The following is a 19,276-nucleotide window of genomic DNA, read 5'->3' as shown; positions in this document are numbered from 1 at the left end:
GCCAAGTCGCCGTTGTGTGATTGGTAATTGGCAGAATTGCTCGCCTGCACACTAGTTGGGTGCTTTATTTTGCTGAAATCAACTGGGTTGCATTCTGCAGGATGCAGCGTTTTGCCACGTTCAGAGTGGCAATGTGAATGCTACACAGGTAGACATATTCAAATATCGTTCCAGATCTGCGAATGCAACCCAGTTGATTTCTTATTTAACAACAAAGACGGATATCATTGTCAATTTCTAGATTATCTATCGGTCAGTGGAATTGCTTGAAAATGGCTTTGTAACCCCTCCGCATGGGCATCAATATTCTTTCTGAGGGCCTCAGGTAGGTATTTTGATCTTGGCATGATGTGTTACCACACACCCATAATGTTAAGACCAATCAATCAAATCAATCAATCAATCAATCAATCAAAATTTATTTATAAAGCGCTTTTTACAACAGCAGTTGTCACAAAGTGCTTTACAGAGACACCCGGCCTGAAACCCCAAGGAGCAAACAACAGTAGTGTTGATTTTCAGTGGCTAGGAAAAACCCCCTAAGAAGGTCGAATTTTAGGAAGAAACCTAGAGAGGACCCAGGCTCAGAGGGGTGACCAGTCCTCTTCTGGCTGTGCCGGGTGAGATATTAAGAGTCCAATTGGAATAATAAATAAATTTCTCTTGGCTAAATCCAGAGTATATTTGATTTTAGACTAGGTCAGAAGTATGACCAGGTGGACAAGGACAGGAACAGCAACGGTCCCCCCAAACCAGGTAATCCGCAGGTGTGGACCAGGACCTCATCTCCTTCTAAAATTTAAAATTGGAGGAAACTGAGAAAAGTTAGTAGTACATCCCTCATGTCCCCCAGCACAATAATATAGCAGCGTAACACCTTGGAAACTGAGACGGGGGGGTCCGGTGACACTGTGGCCCTACCCGGGGGAGGCCCCGGACAGGGCCCAATAGGCAGGAAATCAATCCAACCACATTGCCAGGCATCAACCAAAGGGACACCCACCAACCGCAACCCCCCTGAATGAGGGCCGAGTATTGCTAGTAGCGTACAGCCCAACTGCACAAGACGAACCAAGTTTCTTATTTTTATGGAAGGATTGACCTCCAAAGTTACTCCAATAATGTTCAAATGACTTGCACCTATTTAGAGACACGTTACTCTAATTGTAGCCCTTTTATGTAATGGTAAAGGTAGAGGTGTAATAACTTTTTCCACATAAGGAAATTACATTTTTGTTTATTTTAATAAAATTCATGTTTCCAAGTATTTTTTGTTTGATTTGTTAAATCAAATTACCCTTTACAATGAATGTGTTTGGAATTTATACCAGATATCCATGTTTCCACATATAGCCAAGAAAATATAACTTTTCAGGTTGATGTACCTACTTTCTCACGTGACTGTAGCGGACTAGTGATGGGTCGTTATCAAACGATTTGTTCTTTTTGAATCGATTCTTGGTGAATAGTGATTCATGATTAATCTCAGTAGGATCCTCGAATCTCATTCACCGAAAGGAACGATGAACGAAATTAACGACGAACCACAGATCTTCGAATCTCGTTCACCGGAAGGAACAATTTACATAATGAACGGTGATCCATAGGTCTTTGAATCTCGTCAAGTGATTCTGTTATAGTATGTACATGTCTATTATAGCCTACTGTAACTGTCAGAATACGATTAAACTGATCAGATTTATTAATAAAAATTTTCTCATGGTCCTTTTCATCCCGCGAATGAGTATTTTGGATCACAGAGGAACGAAAATGAATAAGGAGAAGATTTTAATCTTTTAATCTTTTGGAGTCGCTGGCCTAGTACACAGAATTAATGCAAAAAAATATATTTGGTTTATCATCTATTATATTAAAATAGTACTATTAGTACATTTTAAAAGTTGTAATGCTAGGATAAACTTCATTAAGTTTCATTAAGTATTTTTAATGATTTATTTTGATCTAAATTGAACCTTAAATTTTGCCTCTGGACAATGAGTTGCGCAATTTTTTTTTGTACACTAATCATTTTTTAAATCTTGTAATGAACGGTTTTGGTGATGGCTGTAAAGCATGATATGGTGTAGCATTACTCTTAGTTCGCATCTAACAGTGGGACTACGGTTCCTTCCTACAGGAAGCCCGAGTAATTGTGATTAGGCGGTGATTTGAGGCAGTGCTAGACGTCTTTGAGGGAGAACTGACTCAAATGAACGAAATTAGTGGAAAGATGTGTTCTTTTTACTGAACGATTCGAAAAGATCCGGATCAGCAAAGTGAGTCAAACGGAGAATATTTGCTGAACAGATGGTACCCCGTTTATGATTATGCACTACATGTCCCATAACCCCTTGCTTCTACAACGAAAGAGCCGTTCACCTTTGTGTTGTTTCCTTTTTCAAACTGTTCTCGACTCTACATAGAATCTTAGTTGTGTAGTTCGGAAGTGCAGTCTTCTTGACAGGAGCAGCCTCCGGTGGTGAGTAGAGTATCAGACATTTCAGTAATTTGTGTTTGCAAAGTTGAATGATAGAACAACCGCGAACTAAGACGATTTATTTACGAACGCATTGTTTTACTGTTTCGTGATCAGACGCCTGGCTAGCTACTGTTACTGTAGTTAGCAGGTGACAGTGTCAATGTTAGCTGCTGTAGCTAGTTAGCTTATTTAGTTTGTCATAAGATCGTAGCTAGTTAAATGGTCAGTGCCGTCTATGCGTTATACATATATATTTACTAAAACAGCAAGTTGTACCTTTTGCAATATTTTGGTGGTAGACGAATTTAATCTAAGTCTTATTTTCAGTAAAATGGTTAATTAACATTTCCCTATGATTAGATGTTTGCTAGAAGTTGATGTACATTAATAGTGGGTTAGAGCGATAATTATAGTCACTAGCCGTCTACATTAAAGTCCCACGACTGTCTTTGCAAAAATAAAAAATATATACATTTCAGTTTTTGATATCAGACCTGCTTAAAACATGCATTCTGTGTTAAAAGTCTAAATTCCAAGTGTTGTTTACAGGAGATTCCAGAGAGTGATTTACTCATAGTCAGACTAACAGTGCTGAATAGAACTTTGAACTGAACTACGTTTTCAAAGGAAGAACCGTTAGTTAAACAGTACTTTATTAAAGGTAGTTTTTTGTGTCGTTTTACTGCTTACCGTGTAAAGTTTTACTACTTACAATATAATTGGCGTCTTGGTAAAAATATGCTATATCTTAGAGAGTGGCTACATTTCGGTATAGTAGCTGTAGGACATCGCAAGTACATGTTTAAGTATGAAATCAAGATACAAAGTCATTATTTCTTCTAAACCTGTCAATTTTAATCAGTAGCTGGTTATATTTACATGTATGCTTTAATCTTTTCTATCTGGCCATTGTGACAACATGAGAGTGCTCTGTCATGTGATAGAATGACATATTGGCTACGATATGTTATATGTAAGTGTGACTGCCAAGCCAGTATGTGCATCTCCCTGGCTAGGTAGAGATGTGAATGAATTCTTCCTGGAAGTAGCATGTGTTATTTAAGTATGTCTACATGATGCTTCTTATTTTTGGTTGGAGAGGAATTTATAACATACATAGTAGTACGCGCTCTTAAGCAGGTACAGTTAAGTCCAAAAGTATTCATACCCATGCCAAATTTTGAGCCGTAGTGAATCTTTATTTCACCAATAGGTTTATTCTGCCTGGAAATTACATAAACAAGTGACAAAACATGGTAAGACACGGAGATACAAATGAATAACATACCTATTTCTGTTTTTAGCCATGATTTGCAGTTGACTAGAGAACTGACTAGAGAACCACTGCTGTTCAGCTTCACGAAAAATGCCATGTCCGACATAATTCATACCCCTTTAAATTGTTGCAAATCTTTGAGAAAATGCAAGTTCCTATACCATTTAAAATAGTCTTGTAATTTCCACCATGAGAGAGCATTCTAATCACCTATAAATTGAGAACAGCTGAACAGCAGTAGTTCTCTTGTCAGTTCCCAGTCAACTGCAAGTCATGGCTAAAAACAGAAATAGGTATGTTAAGCACACTGTCCTACCGTGTTTTGTCACTTGTTTATGTTTCTAGCCAGAAGAAACCTATTGGTCAAATAAATATTGGCTATGGCTCAAGATTTGGCATGGGTATGAATACTTTTGGGCTTAACTGTATGTTATAACAACTGTTTTCCTGTTGAATTATTTATGACTATCCCCTCCATGTAATTGTAGCCTAGGAAAGTGGTTTGCCAACTCTCCATATTTTGGGACTACCAAAATCACTGTTCATGCATTTTGTTGCAAAATCTTCTACGTATATTCAATTTACAGTAAATCTGATGATTGGATGTAGGAGATGACTGTTCGAGTTATTATAATTCCAGTGCATTCAAAGTCAAAATGTAGATACATTGCGATACATTACGATTGATTCTCCCAAATAGGGCAAGGCCTCACCTAAAACAATGTACTTTACTATGTTTTTTTCATGTTATTTCTGTAGTTTCTGTTTTAATCGCACCGCTTGCTTGGTATTTCTCAACACATCCTAACTTAATTAACTGTCATCGTTGTTGTTGATTGGTCTGTTTTCTTTTTTTTCTTCTGTACCTTAGACAATGGCCAATCAGTGTGATTCATGTAAATGAAATCATTTACCATTGGGGCAAAAAAGTAATGATGAGGCTTTGTCTACTGCTTTTATTAAACAATGAAGGTAATCAATGATTGGCCAATAAATGATATTATCACTAGTATTTACAAAAGGGCGCCATGTGCTGTTGTTGGATTGTCCTCTAGAGGTTATGGCGTTTTAACCTCTGACCCCATGAATCATTCAGTAAAAAGCAGGCAGGTCAGTAAAGGATAGTCCAGAAGTGTGCATGATGGGAGTGGTGTTTTCCAAATTAAACCAAGCTGCGTAATCAGAAAAGCTTTTCAGGTTGTGTAAACGTCCCAGTCTTGGGATGTTGGTGAAGGGCATTATTTTAAAAGAAATCCACAGTGATTGATAATCACTTTTTTGTTCACCTCGACTCAGGTAACGAATGTCAGGCCTTGACCTGAAACAACAGAGAACATGGAGGAGGACTGTAAACCTCTATTAAGCCCAGTGCGTAAAGGGAGTTACACAGACACTGGGTCGACAGATTCACTGGACCGTGCAGCCAGAAGGTAGGTCATTTCAGTCTCTTTCAGGCCAGCCGCACAGGGAGTACCTCAAGGCGGAAAATTGGACTGAATACGCTGGCAGCGCAGTTTTTTGTATTAACACTGATGAAGCTTACTATAATACTAGTATTTTATTTTTCTGCTACCGATAATTTCAGTTCACGTATGGTTTAATGTACTTCACGTTGGATTTGGCTGTTTTGTAGAAGGAACGGTTCAGTGATGGTGATTTTTTTAAAAATTAATTTACATTTTTGTTCATAACTTCCAATAATACATCTGATTTAAGTCTCTTGTTTTTCCTCTGCGTCTTGAAAACGTGACGTGCTGTTAGTCACCTCCGGCTTTGATCTGTAAATTCAAGTGAGCTGTGTGTGTCTGATGGCTGTCACATGACACGCTGGGCCTCGTGTGTTTTTATAATGCCATAAAGTGTATGGTTATGACCGCCGGTGAGTCTGCCGTCCACCCCGTAACCCGTCCTCCCCCCAGCCCGTCCAGCACCAGCAGTTCATTGCTGAGTTGAGCCAAGCCGGACCGAGCTGATCCGGTTACATCATCCACCATAGTTGTTGGAATCATGCTAGAAAAAAGTCAGAGCCGGGGGCTGTTTTGATCAGAGGAGATGTGTGTTACGGGGGTACATCCTCACTCTGCACTTCCTCAGAAAACTAATTATAATTTTGACCGGGAGTGTTTGAACACCACTGTGGTCTCACTCCACCCTGAGATTGTTTCAGGACAGATCCCCACCCAGGCAACAAGCAGATTAATCCACTTTGGCATTTCACAGATACTAACAAGGTACTAAGTTGGCTAGATTTATTAGGAAGAGCCGGCTTTGCTTTGCTGAGCCTCCATCCCCGAAACATGCCCATACACCATGAACAATCACACATACCCTGTTCCGTTTCACTGGGTGGAAATTGGAGGTGTGGCCTGTTTTAAGCTCCTGTTCAATGTTCAGACAAGGAGACATCTTCTCAGAAGTACGCTGGGGCAACATCTTCTCACACCGTAGCGCAAACATGCACCTGTTTCATGACGTCAACATTTCTCGTGTCTTTTATGAGCAATTTAACAGTCAAGCTTTGGACAATTCACTCGTGTTTTGTGGAGTGACAAAGTACACATTGAATGTCTTTTCATCACGTTTACATTTGAATTATCTAGCAGATGCTCTTCTCCAAAGCGACTTAGTCTATCAACAATGAATAAATCAGACCAGCACTGTCTGGTTTGTGCCCGTGTCTATGCTCTCATTTATGGGTTGACCATATAAATATTTTACTTAAATTATTATTTTACTTAAATTATTATCAATGAGACTAAGCAATGAGGTTAGTCTCATTGATAATAAAGATCCCTTTCCATCGAGACACCTGGCCAAAGTAACTGCACAAATATTCTCATACTTACTTTGCTATAGGAATATAATTATCACAAAATGATGACCAATGCTTTAGGAAATCATCATAATTTACAATACACTTTACATTTTAGTCAGTGTCTGCTCAATATTTCCATTGTTAAAGTAGTTAGTTCACAAATGTTCTTCATAAAAAGAAGCAAGCGTACAACTTTGCAGACGATTTCCAGGACACCAGTAAGTCATTTCTGAAGAGCCAGCGTGGAGCTTCAGACTAATGTGTCTTGGTGTTGTGTGTGTGTGTGTGTGCGCTCTCCAGGCCCTTCCACGTGGAACCTCGAAACATAGTGGAGGACACCCCCTCAGAGAGGGTGACCGCAGAGGCTGCCGTCCTCAGCAGCAGAGTTCACTACTATGGCCGACTCACCGCTTCGGCAGACAGACTGCTGGTACAAACACACACACACACACACCTGTTGATATATATAATAGTATTCCTTTTGATTGCTGTCCATGAAGTTCATTGAACATCATAGACAGACCACACACCTACAGCTGTTGTTTGCACGAACAAAGCCGTTTTAATGTCGCTTGCACAGTGTTGAGGATGGCTTTGTTTCCCCCGGCGCTGATTGCGGTTTAAGTGGGCCGTAACACAGTTCTCTGACCAATGAAGGGCTTGTTTTTGCTCTCTCGTAACTCTGACTGTGTCAATAACCGTACACTTTTCTCTGTCCAATTGACCCCTTTCAGACAACGAGTAAATCGGGGGTATTCAATCAAGGGTTTGGGGCCCCCTGGGGTTCCGCCGAGCAAATTTATTTAAATGAAAACAAAAACAAATATTGTGGAAATGTATGGATAGCGATTTGTGCTGAAATAGCTGTTCATGAATGGTCAGAATATGACTGAAAATGCCAAATATAAAAGGGAGGTTCAGAAATACTGATAGTTAGGGGATGAAGAGAAAGAGGTTGAAATTAAAATGTAAATAATGTACTGATATGATATTTATAACAGATTGTGAACATTTTGACTTTAAAATGTGCTGTGGCTGCCAAACCAGTGTGCCCTGCCCTGGGTATACATTACCCTCCTCAGTCCGTTGATTTTGGCCAAGGCTCAGCTCCTACTAAGCCAAACGGTGGCAGGTTGAGTTCTGGGTCCTGTTCATTAGGCTCCAAATGCTAGACAACCGACTGAAAAAGGAAAGGATAACGTTTCGTTTTCCGATGCGAACGGTTTTAGGACATGAAACTAATGAACACGCCCTGATTTAAACCCCCCCCAACCCCCCCATCAGAGCCCCCCGGACCATGTGATCCCCTGTCCAGAGGAGATCTATGTGTACAGTCCGCTGGGAACAGCCTTCAAAGTGACCGGAGGCGATGGAGTGTCCAAAAACCCCAGCATCATCACCATGTAAGCACCCAAACGTAGCCAATAGAAATGAGTTGTATGGCGTCAGTACCTGGCGGGAGAGAGAAGGTCCACTCCAAATATGTGAACCTGGTTTGCGTCCAGTTTCCGGTTTATCTGGTTACACGTGCTGTGTCTCTTGAAGTTGACTCTCAATGACCGTGTGGAATTCCTCCTTTCAGTTTCGCAATATGGAATACAATGATGGGGACGTCTATACTGAGCATACCGTGGGGCATAAAGCAGGTAACTGTGATCAAGTTTTCCAGGCTAAGCGACTGAATGGCCGTTCTGTTAATTCTGGATTAGTAGCCCAAGTCAAGTTAATGCCTCCTTGTTTGATGTTTATTAGCCTGGTCGCTGATCAGTTTGTGTTGTCTTGGCAACTACTATTGTTGCTTTCATGCTGAACGTGGTAGTATACTCTTAAAGGTTCTAGTACCAGGCTAATGTCACATTGGTTCTTCCCCACAGACCCAGATTATCTCTGATTTTTCTAGACTTTTTTTGAGATTTAATTCAATCAAAAAATCAATCAAAATTTATTTATAAAGCGCTTTTTACAACAGCAGTTGTCACAAAGTGCTTTACAGAGACACCCGGCCTGAAACCCCAAGGAGCAAACAACAGTAGTGTTGATTTTCAGTGGCTAGGAAAAACTCCCTAAGAAGGTCGAATTTTAGGAAGAAACCTAGAGAGGACCCAGGCTCAGAGGGGTGACCAGTCCTCTTCTGGCTGTGCCGGGTGAGATATTAAGAGTCCAATTGGAATAATAAATACATTTCTCTGGGCTAAATCCAGAGTATATTTGATTTTAGACTAATTAAATCCAGCCGACACCCTATAGCTGTTTTGTGGAATTGGCGACCGAAGCATTTTTCAGCACCGCCTGCGACGTCCTATAAGATACCTGCCTCACGGCGTGTGGGACCAGTGAATGTGGACTGTAATTGTGTTTCTTGTTGTTACAGTCTGGGTTCACGTTGGGCATCATTATCCTGATCCTCATGGGACTGCTGACCCTCTACTGCTGCCTCAGGGTGCTCAAATCACCCAAGTCAATACGTAAGAGCACAGTTCTCCTTCCGTGGACCAACTAGACTCCGTTTCTTCACATACCTTTCAGTCTGAGCTTGTTTGGCTCGCATGGGCCGTGGTGGTGACGGTGGTGGTGACGGTGGTGGTGACGGTGGTCGTGGTGACGGTGGTCGTGGTGACGGTGGTGGTGGTGGTGGTGGTGGTCGTGGTGGTCGTGGTCGGACTTGCGTCAATATAGAAACATGTGGCTATTTCCACTATTACAAACGATCGTGTATATTTTAGGCTGAGTACTTCCTTGTTTTGGTTTAGTTGAGTTGCACAGGTGAAAGGGCATCTACTGCAAATAATGATGACTAGTCCTGTGTGATTCAAGGCTCTTTGTGGATCAGCTGGCAGTCGCTTGTACTCTCTGCTGTGTGCCGTCGAACAAACGTGCTGCGTGGCGCTGCCGTTGTCTGCACATGCTCAGTGAGCGTGAGGCCGCTGTCACACCAGTCTGCAACTGTTAGCACCTCATGACATGACCAAGTGATGCCAAAGCCCGGGCAGTTCACTCCAGGTCCCGTGTGAAAAGTGCTTTGCTGTTTTACGTGTCCGCCGTACCTGTTCTGCTGAATCTGATTGTTATGTTGGCGTTATGGTGTGCATGCCGATCAGTTTGCTTCAGCAGTTTGCTGTGGCAGTCATGTGGTGTGGCAGTCGTGTGGTGTGTTCTTCCTAGCTTCTCGTAATAGCCTTACCTCTTTTTTTCGATGTTGACATTCTGTGTTTTTGATATTCACTGCCCAAGTGCTCCCACGTATGTTGAGATCGAGGCTCAAAGGTGGACAATCTAATTTGTGTTTGCTAAAGGACTAGAGTGTAATTGTAATGTGAATTAACATAGTGGCTGTCTAGTACTGTCTGGGCCTCTGCTCCAAGTTACAGAACATGTTCGGCCAATCAGTCAAAGATGGCTCTTGTATGGCTTCTCACAGTCACAGGAATCAGGGCCCTGAGCAAGCACTTCACAGGATGTCTTTCTGTCCCTCAAGGAAGCCACCTTTAACACCCACTGACTTTTTTTGGTTTGACCTCAACTTGCCCATCTTCTTCCCAATTCTTTTTGGAATTTCTTCTTTAAGCCATCTCGCAACATATCAATTACATTCAGGACAACACGTTTAATGTTTATTTGTATTTGCTGCTACTTCAGTTTGTGTTTTAGGGTTTAAGAATTCTGCACAGTAGTGTACATTCTTTGACAATGAACCATCTCTGCTTTTTACAGCGTACATTGACACATCTGACTGGGAGTTCCCTGATGTGTGTAAATATTACTTTGGGACCTTTGGCCAGTGGTCCAGTCTGCTGTTCTCCATGGTGTCACTCATAGGCGCCATGGTGGTCTACTGGGTTCTTATGTCCAACTTTCTCTTCAACACCGGAAAGTTCATCTACAGTAAGTCATACTTCGTATTGATAACCTTCATCAATTCGTCTGAAGAGCTTTACCTCTGTTTGTTTTTTTTGCTCGGACCCCAGTACTAACGCAACAAAGTTTTGCTTCATTTCCACCAGTGTTCGTGATATTTCTAAAATATTCAAAGATACACCCCCCCCCCCCAAAAAAAATATATATCTATAAAAGGAATAATTCCTTTTATGTTTTAAAATGTGCTTGGATGGCTATTGATTCATGTTGCTGATGTAGTGTTCCTCAAAATGACCACTCAACTTCACATTATTTGAATGATGCAGTTCCACTTTTTAATAATATACAAATGTGACATTTTAATCAGAAAATCCCTATTGTCCTTCTCAGACAAACAAATGCGTTTCTTATACGTTCACCTCGAAAAAGTACTGTATTGTTACTCTCGATAAATTGGTCAGGAGGCATCAGCCAATTAATTTGACAGAAATGTACTTTAACATGGAGACGGCCTCTGGTTCGGATGCAGTAATGATCCAAAGCTGAGAACTTTTTCCACATCCGTGGGCTTGACGAGACGTATGACAGCATTCTGATAACCCTCCCTGGTTTTCAACAGCTCATTCAGAACAGTGCTGTTTTGTTCAAGATAACGTTCCAAAACTGAACATTAACCGGCTAATTATTCAAATCAGATGCGCTAGGTTGGATTTTGAGTGGCAACGGTAGCTCTCCTGGAACTGGGTTGTAGAGCTCTAGTCATAGCAGAGGAATTCATCTCTTACGCTCCAATGTACCCTGCTCTTACCCGAAACCTGTTGGTTTTCTGTTCTACCTCGTCATTAACCGAACTGACATCGTGGCCCAGCGTTCAGTCCCTCACTGGCTTCTCTATAACATATCGGGTGCAGTACGAATCCAAAGTAATTTCCGACAGAACGTTTCATGAAATTCACAAATTGCTAATTCTTTGAGTTTCAAAAGTAGATTGGAAACCAATTAGTGTTAGCTCCAAACCGGTGGCGTCGTTAGACCTGGGCATCCGGGCCTATAGCCCCGGATCTTTTATGAATAGCTCCGGAACTCAAATTGACCAAAAAATTATAATAATACAAAAATATCCCATGATCTATTCATCTATAAATCAGATTGCGCATTATGACAATGTAGACGTGTAGCCCGCTAGCGTGTACATCGACATTTTACTTTCTGTCCGGGGCGGGTGGGTGGGCTAAGCCCCCAATGTATTGTGACCCTAGCAATGCCTCTACTCCAAACTTCAGCTGTCTTTACCTGCCTAGACTAATGTTGTTTTCACTCCACATAATGTCCGTCTTTTCCTCTGCAGACTACGCATACAACGTCAGCATATCTGATACAGATTTCGGGACCAATGGATCAAACCGAGGTAAGCGCGCTTCTCATGTTGTAATGCATGTTTAAGAGAAGGATTCCTGCACAGATCACACTGCGTAGACACTTTCATTTCTGTTTTTTAGAATCATTTGAGTAATCAGTGTGGCTTCTACGTCTCAGCAAGTCGCAGTGTGCAAATGTGTCTGGTTCTGCAAGGACTTTCTTCTGGCACGGTCCCAGATCCGTTTGTGCTTTTACATATTTCCGTTTGTTAATTCCATAAGGAGTTGGCAGATTGGCACCCAGGCCGTCCCTTCCCTAAACCACTGCACCCATCTTCCCCCCCCCAGTGATCTGCCCTTTCCCTGGTACGGGAGGCGACGGGCGAAATGGCAGCGGCATCAGTGCCCCATGCCAGCTGAGTGACGGTTACAGTGGCTACTATGGCAACAACACCACAGACACAGACCTGTTTGACCGCTGGTGGAGCAAGACCAACACCATCCCCTTCTACCTCATCATTCTTCTGCTGCCACTGCTCAACTTCCGCTCGGCCTCTTTCTTCGCCCGCTTCACCTTCCTGGGTAAGGGCTTATCCCAGGCTGTCTCAGTGCTGGTTCTGGGGACCTGAAGAGGTTTCACACAATGAAATCATCTTTAGTTTCCATTATTTTAGTACATAAAAAGGAAGTATAAGTGATTTTTTTTTTGTTTTTGTTAGTAGTGTTATTGTCTTGTTTGACAGCTAATGCCTCTATGCCCCCCCCTCACCCCCCCCAGGGACCATATCCGTGGTCTATCTAATCATCCTGGTCACAATGAAGGCTGTCCGTCTGGGTTTTCACCTTGAGTTTCACTGGTTTGACTCCAGTGAGTTCTTCGTCCCAGGTAAACGATGATTACGTTGACTGACCTCTCGTATCTCTGTGCTGTATTTATTTCTGGGCCTCATTAAGTTTTCTAGAAAGAGGTGAGTATTACTGTGTTTAATTATTTGCATGGATATGATGTCACTGTTTACAACCCAAAGATGTTGGGACGCAGCATAAAATGTCAGTAAAAACAGAAGGCAATGGCAACAGGTCAGCAACAATTTAAGAATAACGCAAAATTGCAGGGTTTGGGGATCTCATTTACAGTACATAATATCATTAAAAGATTCAGAGAATCCTGAGAAATCTCTGTATGCAAGGGACAAGGCTGAAAACCAATATTGGATGGCTGTGATCTTCGGGCCCTCAGGCGGCACTGCATTAAAAACAGACACGATTCTGTAGTGGAAATCACTACATGGGCTCAGGAACACTTCATAAAACCATTGTCTGTGAACACAGTATGAAGCTACATCCACAAATGCAACTCTATGCGAAGAAGAAACCATACATAAACAAGATCCAGAACCGCCGCCTTCTCTGGGTCTAAGGTCATTTAAGATGGACTGAGGCAAAGTGGAAAACTGTCCTGTGGTCTGACTAATCATCAACATTTTAAATTATTTTGTGGAATCATGGACACCATATCCCCCTGAGTGAGGAGAGGGACCATCCAACGTCTTATCAGTGCACAGTTCAAAAGCCAGCATCCGTGATGGTATGGGGGTGCATTTGTGCACATGACATGGGTGACTTGAATATCTGTGAAGGCACCATTAATGCTGAACAATATATACAGGTTTTGGAGTAACATATGCTGCCATCCAGATTGTATATTTTTCAGGGAAGCCCTTGATTATTTCAGCAAGACAATGCCAAACTACATTCTACACATATTACTCTGAACAGCATGGCTTCGTAGTAAGAGTCTGGATGCTAAACTGGCCTGCCTGCAGTCCAGACCTGTCACCCATTGAAAACATTTGGCGCATTATGAAATGAAAAATATGACAAAGGAGACCCCGATCTGTTGAGCAGCTGAAATCCTATACCATGCACGAATGGGAATACATCTCACTTTCAAAACCACAGCAATTTGGTCTCTTCTGTCCCCAAACGCTTACAGAGTTTTGCTAAACATGCCCCTGTCTCAACTTTATGGAAATGTGTTGCTGGCATAAAACTCAGTTTCACAATGATATGTTGTCTTTGTAATATTCTCAATTAAATATAGGTATAAATGATTTGCACATCATTGCATTGTGTGTTTTTATTTGCCTTTTACGCAGGGTCTCAACCTTTTGGGAACAGGGTTGTACAAAGAGGATGATGAGTCACTGTTGTAGTTGATTGTGAGGTGGCCTAGTGATATTCCAGTAACTTTCACATTTCTGTGATAAGTCCACCAAACGACAATGCTGTTTTAATCAGTTTTAACTGACAGTTGACTGCCATTTCCTGAGGAAATCAGGCCCTTTGTTTGGGGTCACTCAGGATTTTACCAATCACTAATATATTCAACGTAAATCAAATTAATCTACAAATAAAACAAATTCAGAATATCCTTCTGATGGAGGTCTAGCTCTCCAATTTAATCCTTGCTTGAGGATTAAGTAAGATGTGTTTTTATGTCCGTCTACCCAGAGTTCAGGCTGCTCTGCCCTCAGCTGACCGGCGTTCTCACCCTGGCCTTCTTCATTCACAACTGCGTCATCACTCTGATGAAGAGCAACAAGCACCAGGAGAATAACGTGAGTGTGCCAATAATAATGGTTGCTTCCTTCAAACCTGGTTAGGGTCCAGACTGGGTCGGACCCGTTACCCTAGACACATTCTGTTGCAGCTGTGACTAGTTGGAGCTGGTCTGGCCGTACTGTATCATATTGGCTGACATCAGAAGTTGTGCATGCTGTTGGTAAGGTTAAACCAGGCTGTCTGCTTCTTCTCCTTGACTGCCTGACCGCATAGCCTCCAGTAGAGTGTAGGTTGACGTGAGTCACATCGAACAAAACGATCAGAATGTGGTGACACTGCTTCTTTATTTTTTTTTGCTGAGGAGCACACATTTGTACATTAGTCACAGTGTGCTGTTTTTGAAAACTATCTTGGAGACAGGAAGGAAAAGTCTTGTCACCCATACTGAGCAATGTTCCTCCCAACCCCCCCTTTAGAGAGAACTGTGCATGCAAGGTTGTAGTCAGACTGAAGAATACTATTGACAGAATAACAGATTTCTTATCACCCACCCCCAACCCAGAGCCAAAAACAAAAACCAACATCAGCAGAAGATCTCAAAATAGAAAAAGCAAAACCGTAAATAGATGGATCCTCACTTAGAAAATAGTGAATACAGTAGATCAAGCATTACGCAAACTGGGGCACTGGGTGTTACTACAGGAGGAAAAAAATTATAATTTAAGAACAAAAAATGATTTTAAATAAAGAAATTCCTACAAGGGACAAGGAAATAAACCTATATTGGATGCCTGTGATCTTCGGGCCCTCAAGTGGCACTGCATTGAAAACAGCCACGATTTTGTAGTGGAAATCCCTCCTGAGATGTGTGCAAACCTGGTGGCCAACTACAAGAAACGTCTGACCTCTGTGATTGCCAACAGTGGTTTTGTCACCAAGTACTAAGTCATGTTTTGCAGAGGGATCAAATACTTATTTCCCTCATTAAAATGCAAATCAATTCCTAACATTTTTGACATGCGTTTCTCTGGATTTTATTTGTTGTTATTCTGTCTCTCACTGTTCAAATAAACCTACCATTAAAATTATAGACTGACAATTTCTTTCTTCAGCAGCGGATCAAATAATATTTTATTTAATTGTACTAAGGAAAAACTTCCACTTACAGTTTTTCTCCTACCCTGTTGAATGTTGTCAACAAAGGTATAGCTTTAGAGTACAGCGTTGGACATCTGTTTTAATCAATGAACACTGGATTATTTCATGTTGCCATGTGTTGTTTTCATGAACTGAATGTGTTTCTTTGTCGTGGTTTCAGGTGCGGGACTTGTCTTTGGCCTACCTGCTGGTGGGACTCACCTACCTTTACGTGGGAGTGTTGATCTTCGCCACGTTCCCCTCCCCTCCACTGTCAAAAGACTGCATTGAACCAGTAAGACATCCAAAATAAATGCAGCCGGACAAAAATGTTATCCGTTACATCGAAAAGGGAGCGGACACTTGCCACCAAACTCCAATCAGTGATGTCCAATGCTGTACTCTATAACTATACATGATACAGATCTGGAATCAGTTCCCCTCCCCAGTCCTTAAGGTCAAACATTATGAGGGGAAAAAAATAAAACAGGCTGGCATCCAGGGGCAACTTTGTTGGCGCTCCTCTGAGATTGGGGGGGTGTGAAACAAAAACTGCAACACTGACATCCTGTCTTCTGCTTCCTGCAGAACTTCCTGGATAACTTCCCCAGCAGTGACATTCTGGTGTTCGTGGCACGGACCTGCCTGCTCTTCCAGATGACCACTGTCTACCCCCTGCTGGGCTACCTGGTGCGCGTCCAGATGATGAGCCAGATCTTCGGCAAACATTACCCCGGGTAACCGCAGCGTAATGATGGCCCGGGAAGATTTATACGCCGGAGGTTGGGTCGACAGCGACGTCTATGAGATTTTAAAGTTTTCTCTCTCTCTCTCTCTCTACCTTCTAGTTTCTTCCACGTTCTCACTCTGAATATTATTATCGTTGCCGCTGGTGTCTGCATGGCAAGGTTTTACCCAAATATTGGCTCCATTATCAGGTAAGGCTACTGCTAACTTAACGGAGAAGGTATGTTGGTTTAAGAGAAGGTATTCCTCTGTGGGACCAAATCCAACTGAGCGAGTTCCACCCCCCACCCCCCCGCTGTCATTAATGCGCGTTTGACACCGACAGATAACCGATCCTCCCTACCGCTTATCCTCCCAGGTACTCGGGGGCGACGTGTGGCCTGGCCCTGGTCTTCGTCTTCCCTTCCCTGATACACATGATGTCCCTGAAGCGAAGAGGGGAACTCGGCTGGCCCTCGGGCCTCTTCCACAGCCTCCTCATCGTCCTGGGCGTGGCCAACGTGGCAGGACAGTTCTTCATGTAGTCAGCCCTGGTTGGTGGGTTTTTTTCCGTCGCCCACCGGGGTTGCGTTCGACAGGGAGCCAACGGAGCAACGAAGGTTAACCGGGACAGCCTGGACTTCCAATGAGAAACACTAATTCACGTTTTTCCGTTTTAAAAGGTTTTCTACTTTGTGTCCGGATTAACGTAACAGAGGACAAGCCTGTTTGTCTGTTCCGGAGAGAATCTGCGTCCGGGTACTCCGCTGGTATGATTGTCACAAGGCAACACACACTGGGGAATTCAACAGTGTCTGTTTATCTACCATCATTTCACATTGTCTTCTTAAGGGGGTGTTTTTGTTCATTTAAATAGGGCTTGCCTTTCTTCACTTAACTCAGGCAAATTTACACCGGTTTATGGACTTTCACGAACCTTTTAACACATTTAATTTGAAATAGTTTTTCAGTTGGTCCTTCAGTTGGGGTGTGGTCAGAGGGGTGAATGGAGACTGAACAGATGGTGAGCTTTTTTTTTATTAGCTAAAATATTCAACATCCAGTGGAAAGTTTTCCTCGCTTTAAGTTTTAGACTGTGGAAGTAGTTGTGGAAAGGTTGTGTGGATCTGATTGGCTGGTGTAAGGGTTCTCTAGGTTCATAGGTGCTGATGAGTACTTTCTGGCTGAGTGTTGAAAGCCGAATGACGTCTCAATCTTCCACTCTTCAGAGCCCGCCAGGCGTTAAGGTGTAACTGGACTACTCAAAATTGATAAAGGAGTAAAAATAAGTTTAAAAAAATCAGAACAAATGTATGTCTGTGTTCAGATCCGCTGTCTGTCAATTTGCAACTCCCATCAAAAAAGCGCCACGAAGCACGGATCAAATGATCGAGCAGCGCTTGTCCTCATCCCACTCCTACATGGTTTTTATTCTTCATTTGGTCGATAGTTGAAGCCACGCAAATATTTTTGAGAAAAGTTCCACTGCCAAATGTCTGTGGGAGTTGTGAACGGATATCGGTGATCACTGAAATGAAGCAGCATAATTCCCAAGAGCGAAGTGCTTCCCTGCATGGTTATAACATGAACACCTTCCTCCTGTTTTCAACCCTCTGTTTCAACAAACATATTTATTCTGAGGAAATGCACAAATCATGTCCTGTATTCATTGCTTTTTTTAAAAGAAAACATACAGACTTTGACATGAAAGCAGAAATAACATTTTGTGGTTTCCATTCTAGGCCTTTTGGACTTTCCAGCCCTTTCGGTGGGGATAGATGGTTCAAATGTTTCCTGGATCTTAATGTTTGAAACCACTGTAATTGTAAGGTGAATTTGTTCTTGCCGTCGGTCTGTTTTGTAACTTATTTAATATCTTCTATGTTTAACTGAATGATGCCATAGGCTTTTACGAGCACTGACAGCATACCTGTATACTTATGGAAGCCATTCTCTAAGTAACTGTATTTTAAGTAATTTTCTGTATGTTATTCCAGCTGCTGCATAGTTGTTTAAATACTTCTTAATGTTACCATTGAATAAAGGGATTGTATAGGTGTTTGTGTGCAGGCTCCTAAAACTTACATTTTACTTAGCTGTGTATTAAGAATGCTAGGTGTTTTTTTTCCATTCCATGCCAGTGTGAACGCGTCCCTTTATTCTGTTCCGTCGGGACTTAGTGCACATTTCTGGACGTTTCTTCACGAAAGCCAAATGTCCCGAGGCTTTGGCGCATGTATAAGGTTATCTACTACGCACAGTCTCTGCTCTACTTTAACCTTACTAACAGCAAGCACAACTTCTGATGTCAGCCAATATGATACAGTACGGCCAGACCAGCTCCAACTAGTCGCAGCTGCAACAGAATGTGTCTAGGGTAACGGGTCCGACCCAGTCTGGACCCTAACCAGGTTTGAAGGAAGCAACCGTTATTATACAGGTCTCTCTGTTAAATGGTGCTTGTTTAACTCCAGAAGGTCCCAACGCCTCACGAAACACAGTTGGGCCCCTGACGAGTTGCAGTCTGAAATGGAAACTGGGCCGTCTGTGCTAAAGCAGCCAAGTCAAAGCTGAGTCTGTTTTAGAGCACTGTAAATATTCTGTTGCTCTGCAGGAAATGTTACATGCAAAATTGTCTCACAGGAAGCTGCTAAAGCAAAATTAAACTTTTGCCAGACTCTTATGGGCTTATTATGAATTGGCCAGACAGCTTTGATGAATGATCAGGAATAACTTTTTTCCAGTTAGTTTAGAAAGTTTAACCTGTCTTTGGTTGATTCAATGAAACAATACATATTTTAACCATCTCCAGCTGAAGTTGGCCAACTCCTTGATTGTACTTTGTAGTATTGTTACTTAAGTCAATGGAAATTAACTACACGGTCTCAATACAGTGCAGAATGTAGGACTTGGCCCAAAACAAGCAAGTGTTGCTGCTGTACATTGAGCCATTACAATATTGTTCTCAGGTAATGTCTATTTGTACATTACCTAAAATTATATTAAAAGCCTATTCCTATAGTTAATGGGAATAAAACCTGTCCAAAAAGTTATGGCCAAACAAG

The 19,276-nt window shown here is 42.1% G+C and overlaps 1 protein-coding gene across 2 annotated transcripts; it reads left to right on the top strand.

Annotated features, from left to right (window-relative positions):
• Nucleotides 1–306: 306 nt before the first annotated feature.
• On the top strand, nucleotides 307–18,295 carry slc38a9 (solute carrier family 38 member 9). Of its 2 annotated transcripts, none has more exons than XM_034297121.1 (15): nucleotides 307–325; nucleotides 5,052–5,185; nucleotides 6,871–7,000; nucleotides 7,855–7,973; nucleotides 8,153–8,216; nucleotides 8,942–9,035; nucleotides 10,282–10,452; nucleotides 11,774–11,833; nucleotides 12,132–12,365; nucleotides 12,562–12,669; nucleotides 14,298–14,404; nucleotides 15,667–15,780; nucleotides 16,074–16,222; nucleotides 16,334–16,423; nucleotides 16,591–18,295. In XM_034297121.1, the coding sequence occupies exons 2-15, from the start codon at nucleotides 5,091–5,093 to the stop codon at nucleotides 16,754–16,756; spliced, it is 1,701 nt and encodes a 566-aa protein (XP_034153012.1). In that variant the 5' UTR covers nucleotides 307–325; nucleotides 5,052–5,090; the 3' UTR covers nucleotides 16,757–18,295. The 2 variants fall into 2 exon arrangements, with proteins under 2 accessions (XP_034153012.1, XP_028981006.2); XM_029125173.2 differs by lacking the exon at nucleotides 307–325 and adding an exon at nucleotides 2,386–2,479.
• The last annotated feature ends 981 nt before the right edge of the window (nucleotides 18,296–19,276 follow it).

The sequence above is a fragment of the Esox lucius genome, chromosome 14 (assembly GCF_011004845.1).
Source record: "Esox lucius isolate fEsoLuc1 chromosome 14, fEsoLuc1.pri, whole genome shotgun sequence".
Taxonomy (NCBI): domain Eukaryota; kingdom Metazoa; phylum Chordata; class Actinopteri; order Esociformes; family Esocidae; genus Esox; species Esox lucius.
This window is presented reverse-complemented; position numbering and strand designations above follow the sequence as displayed.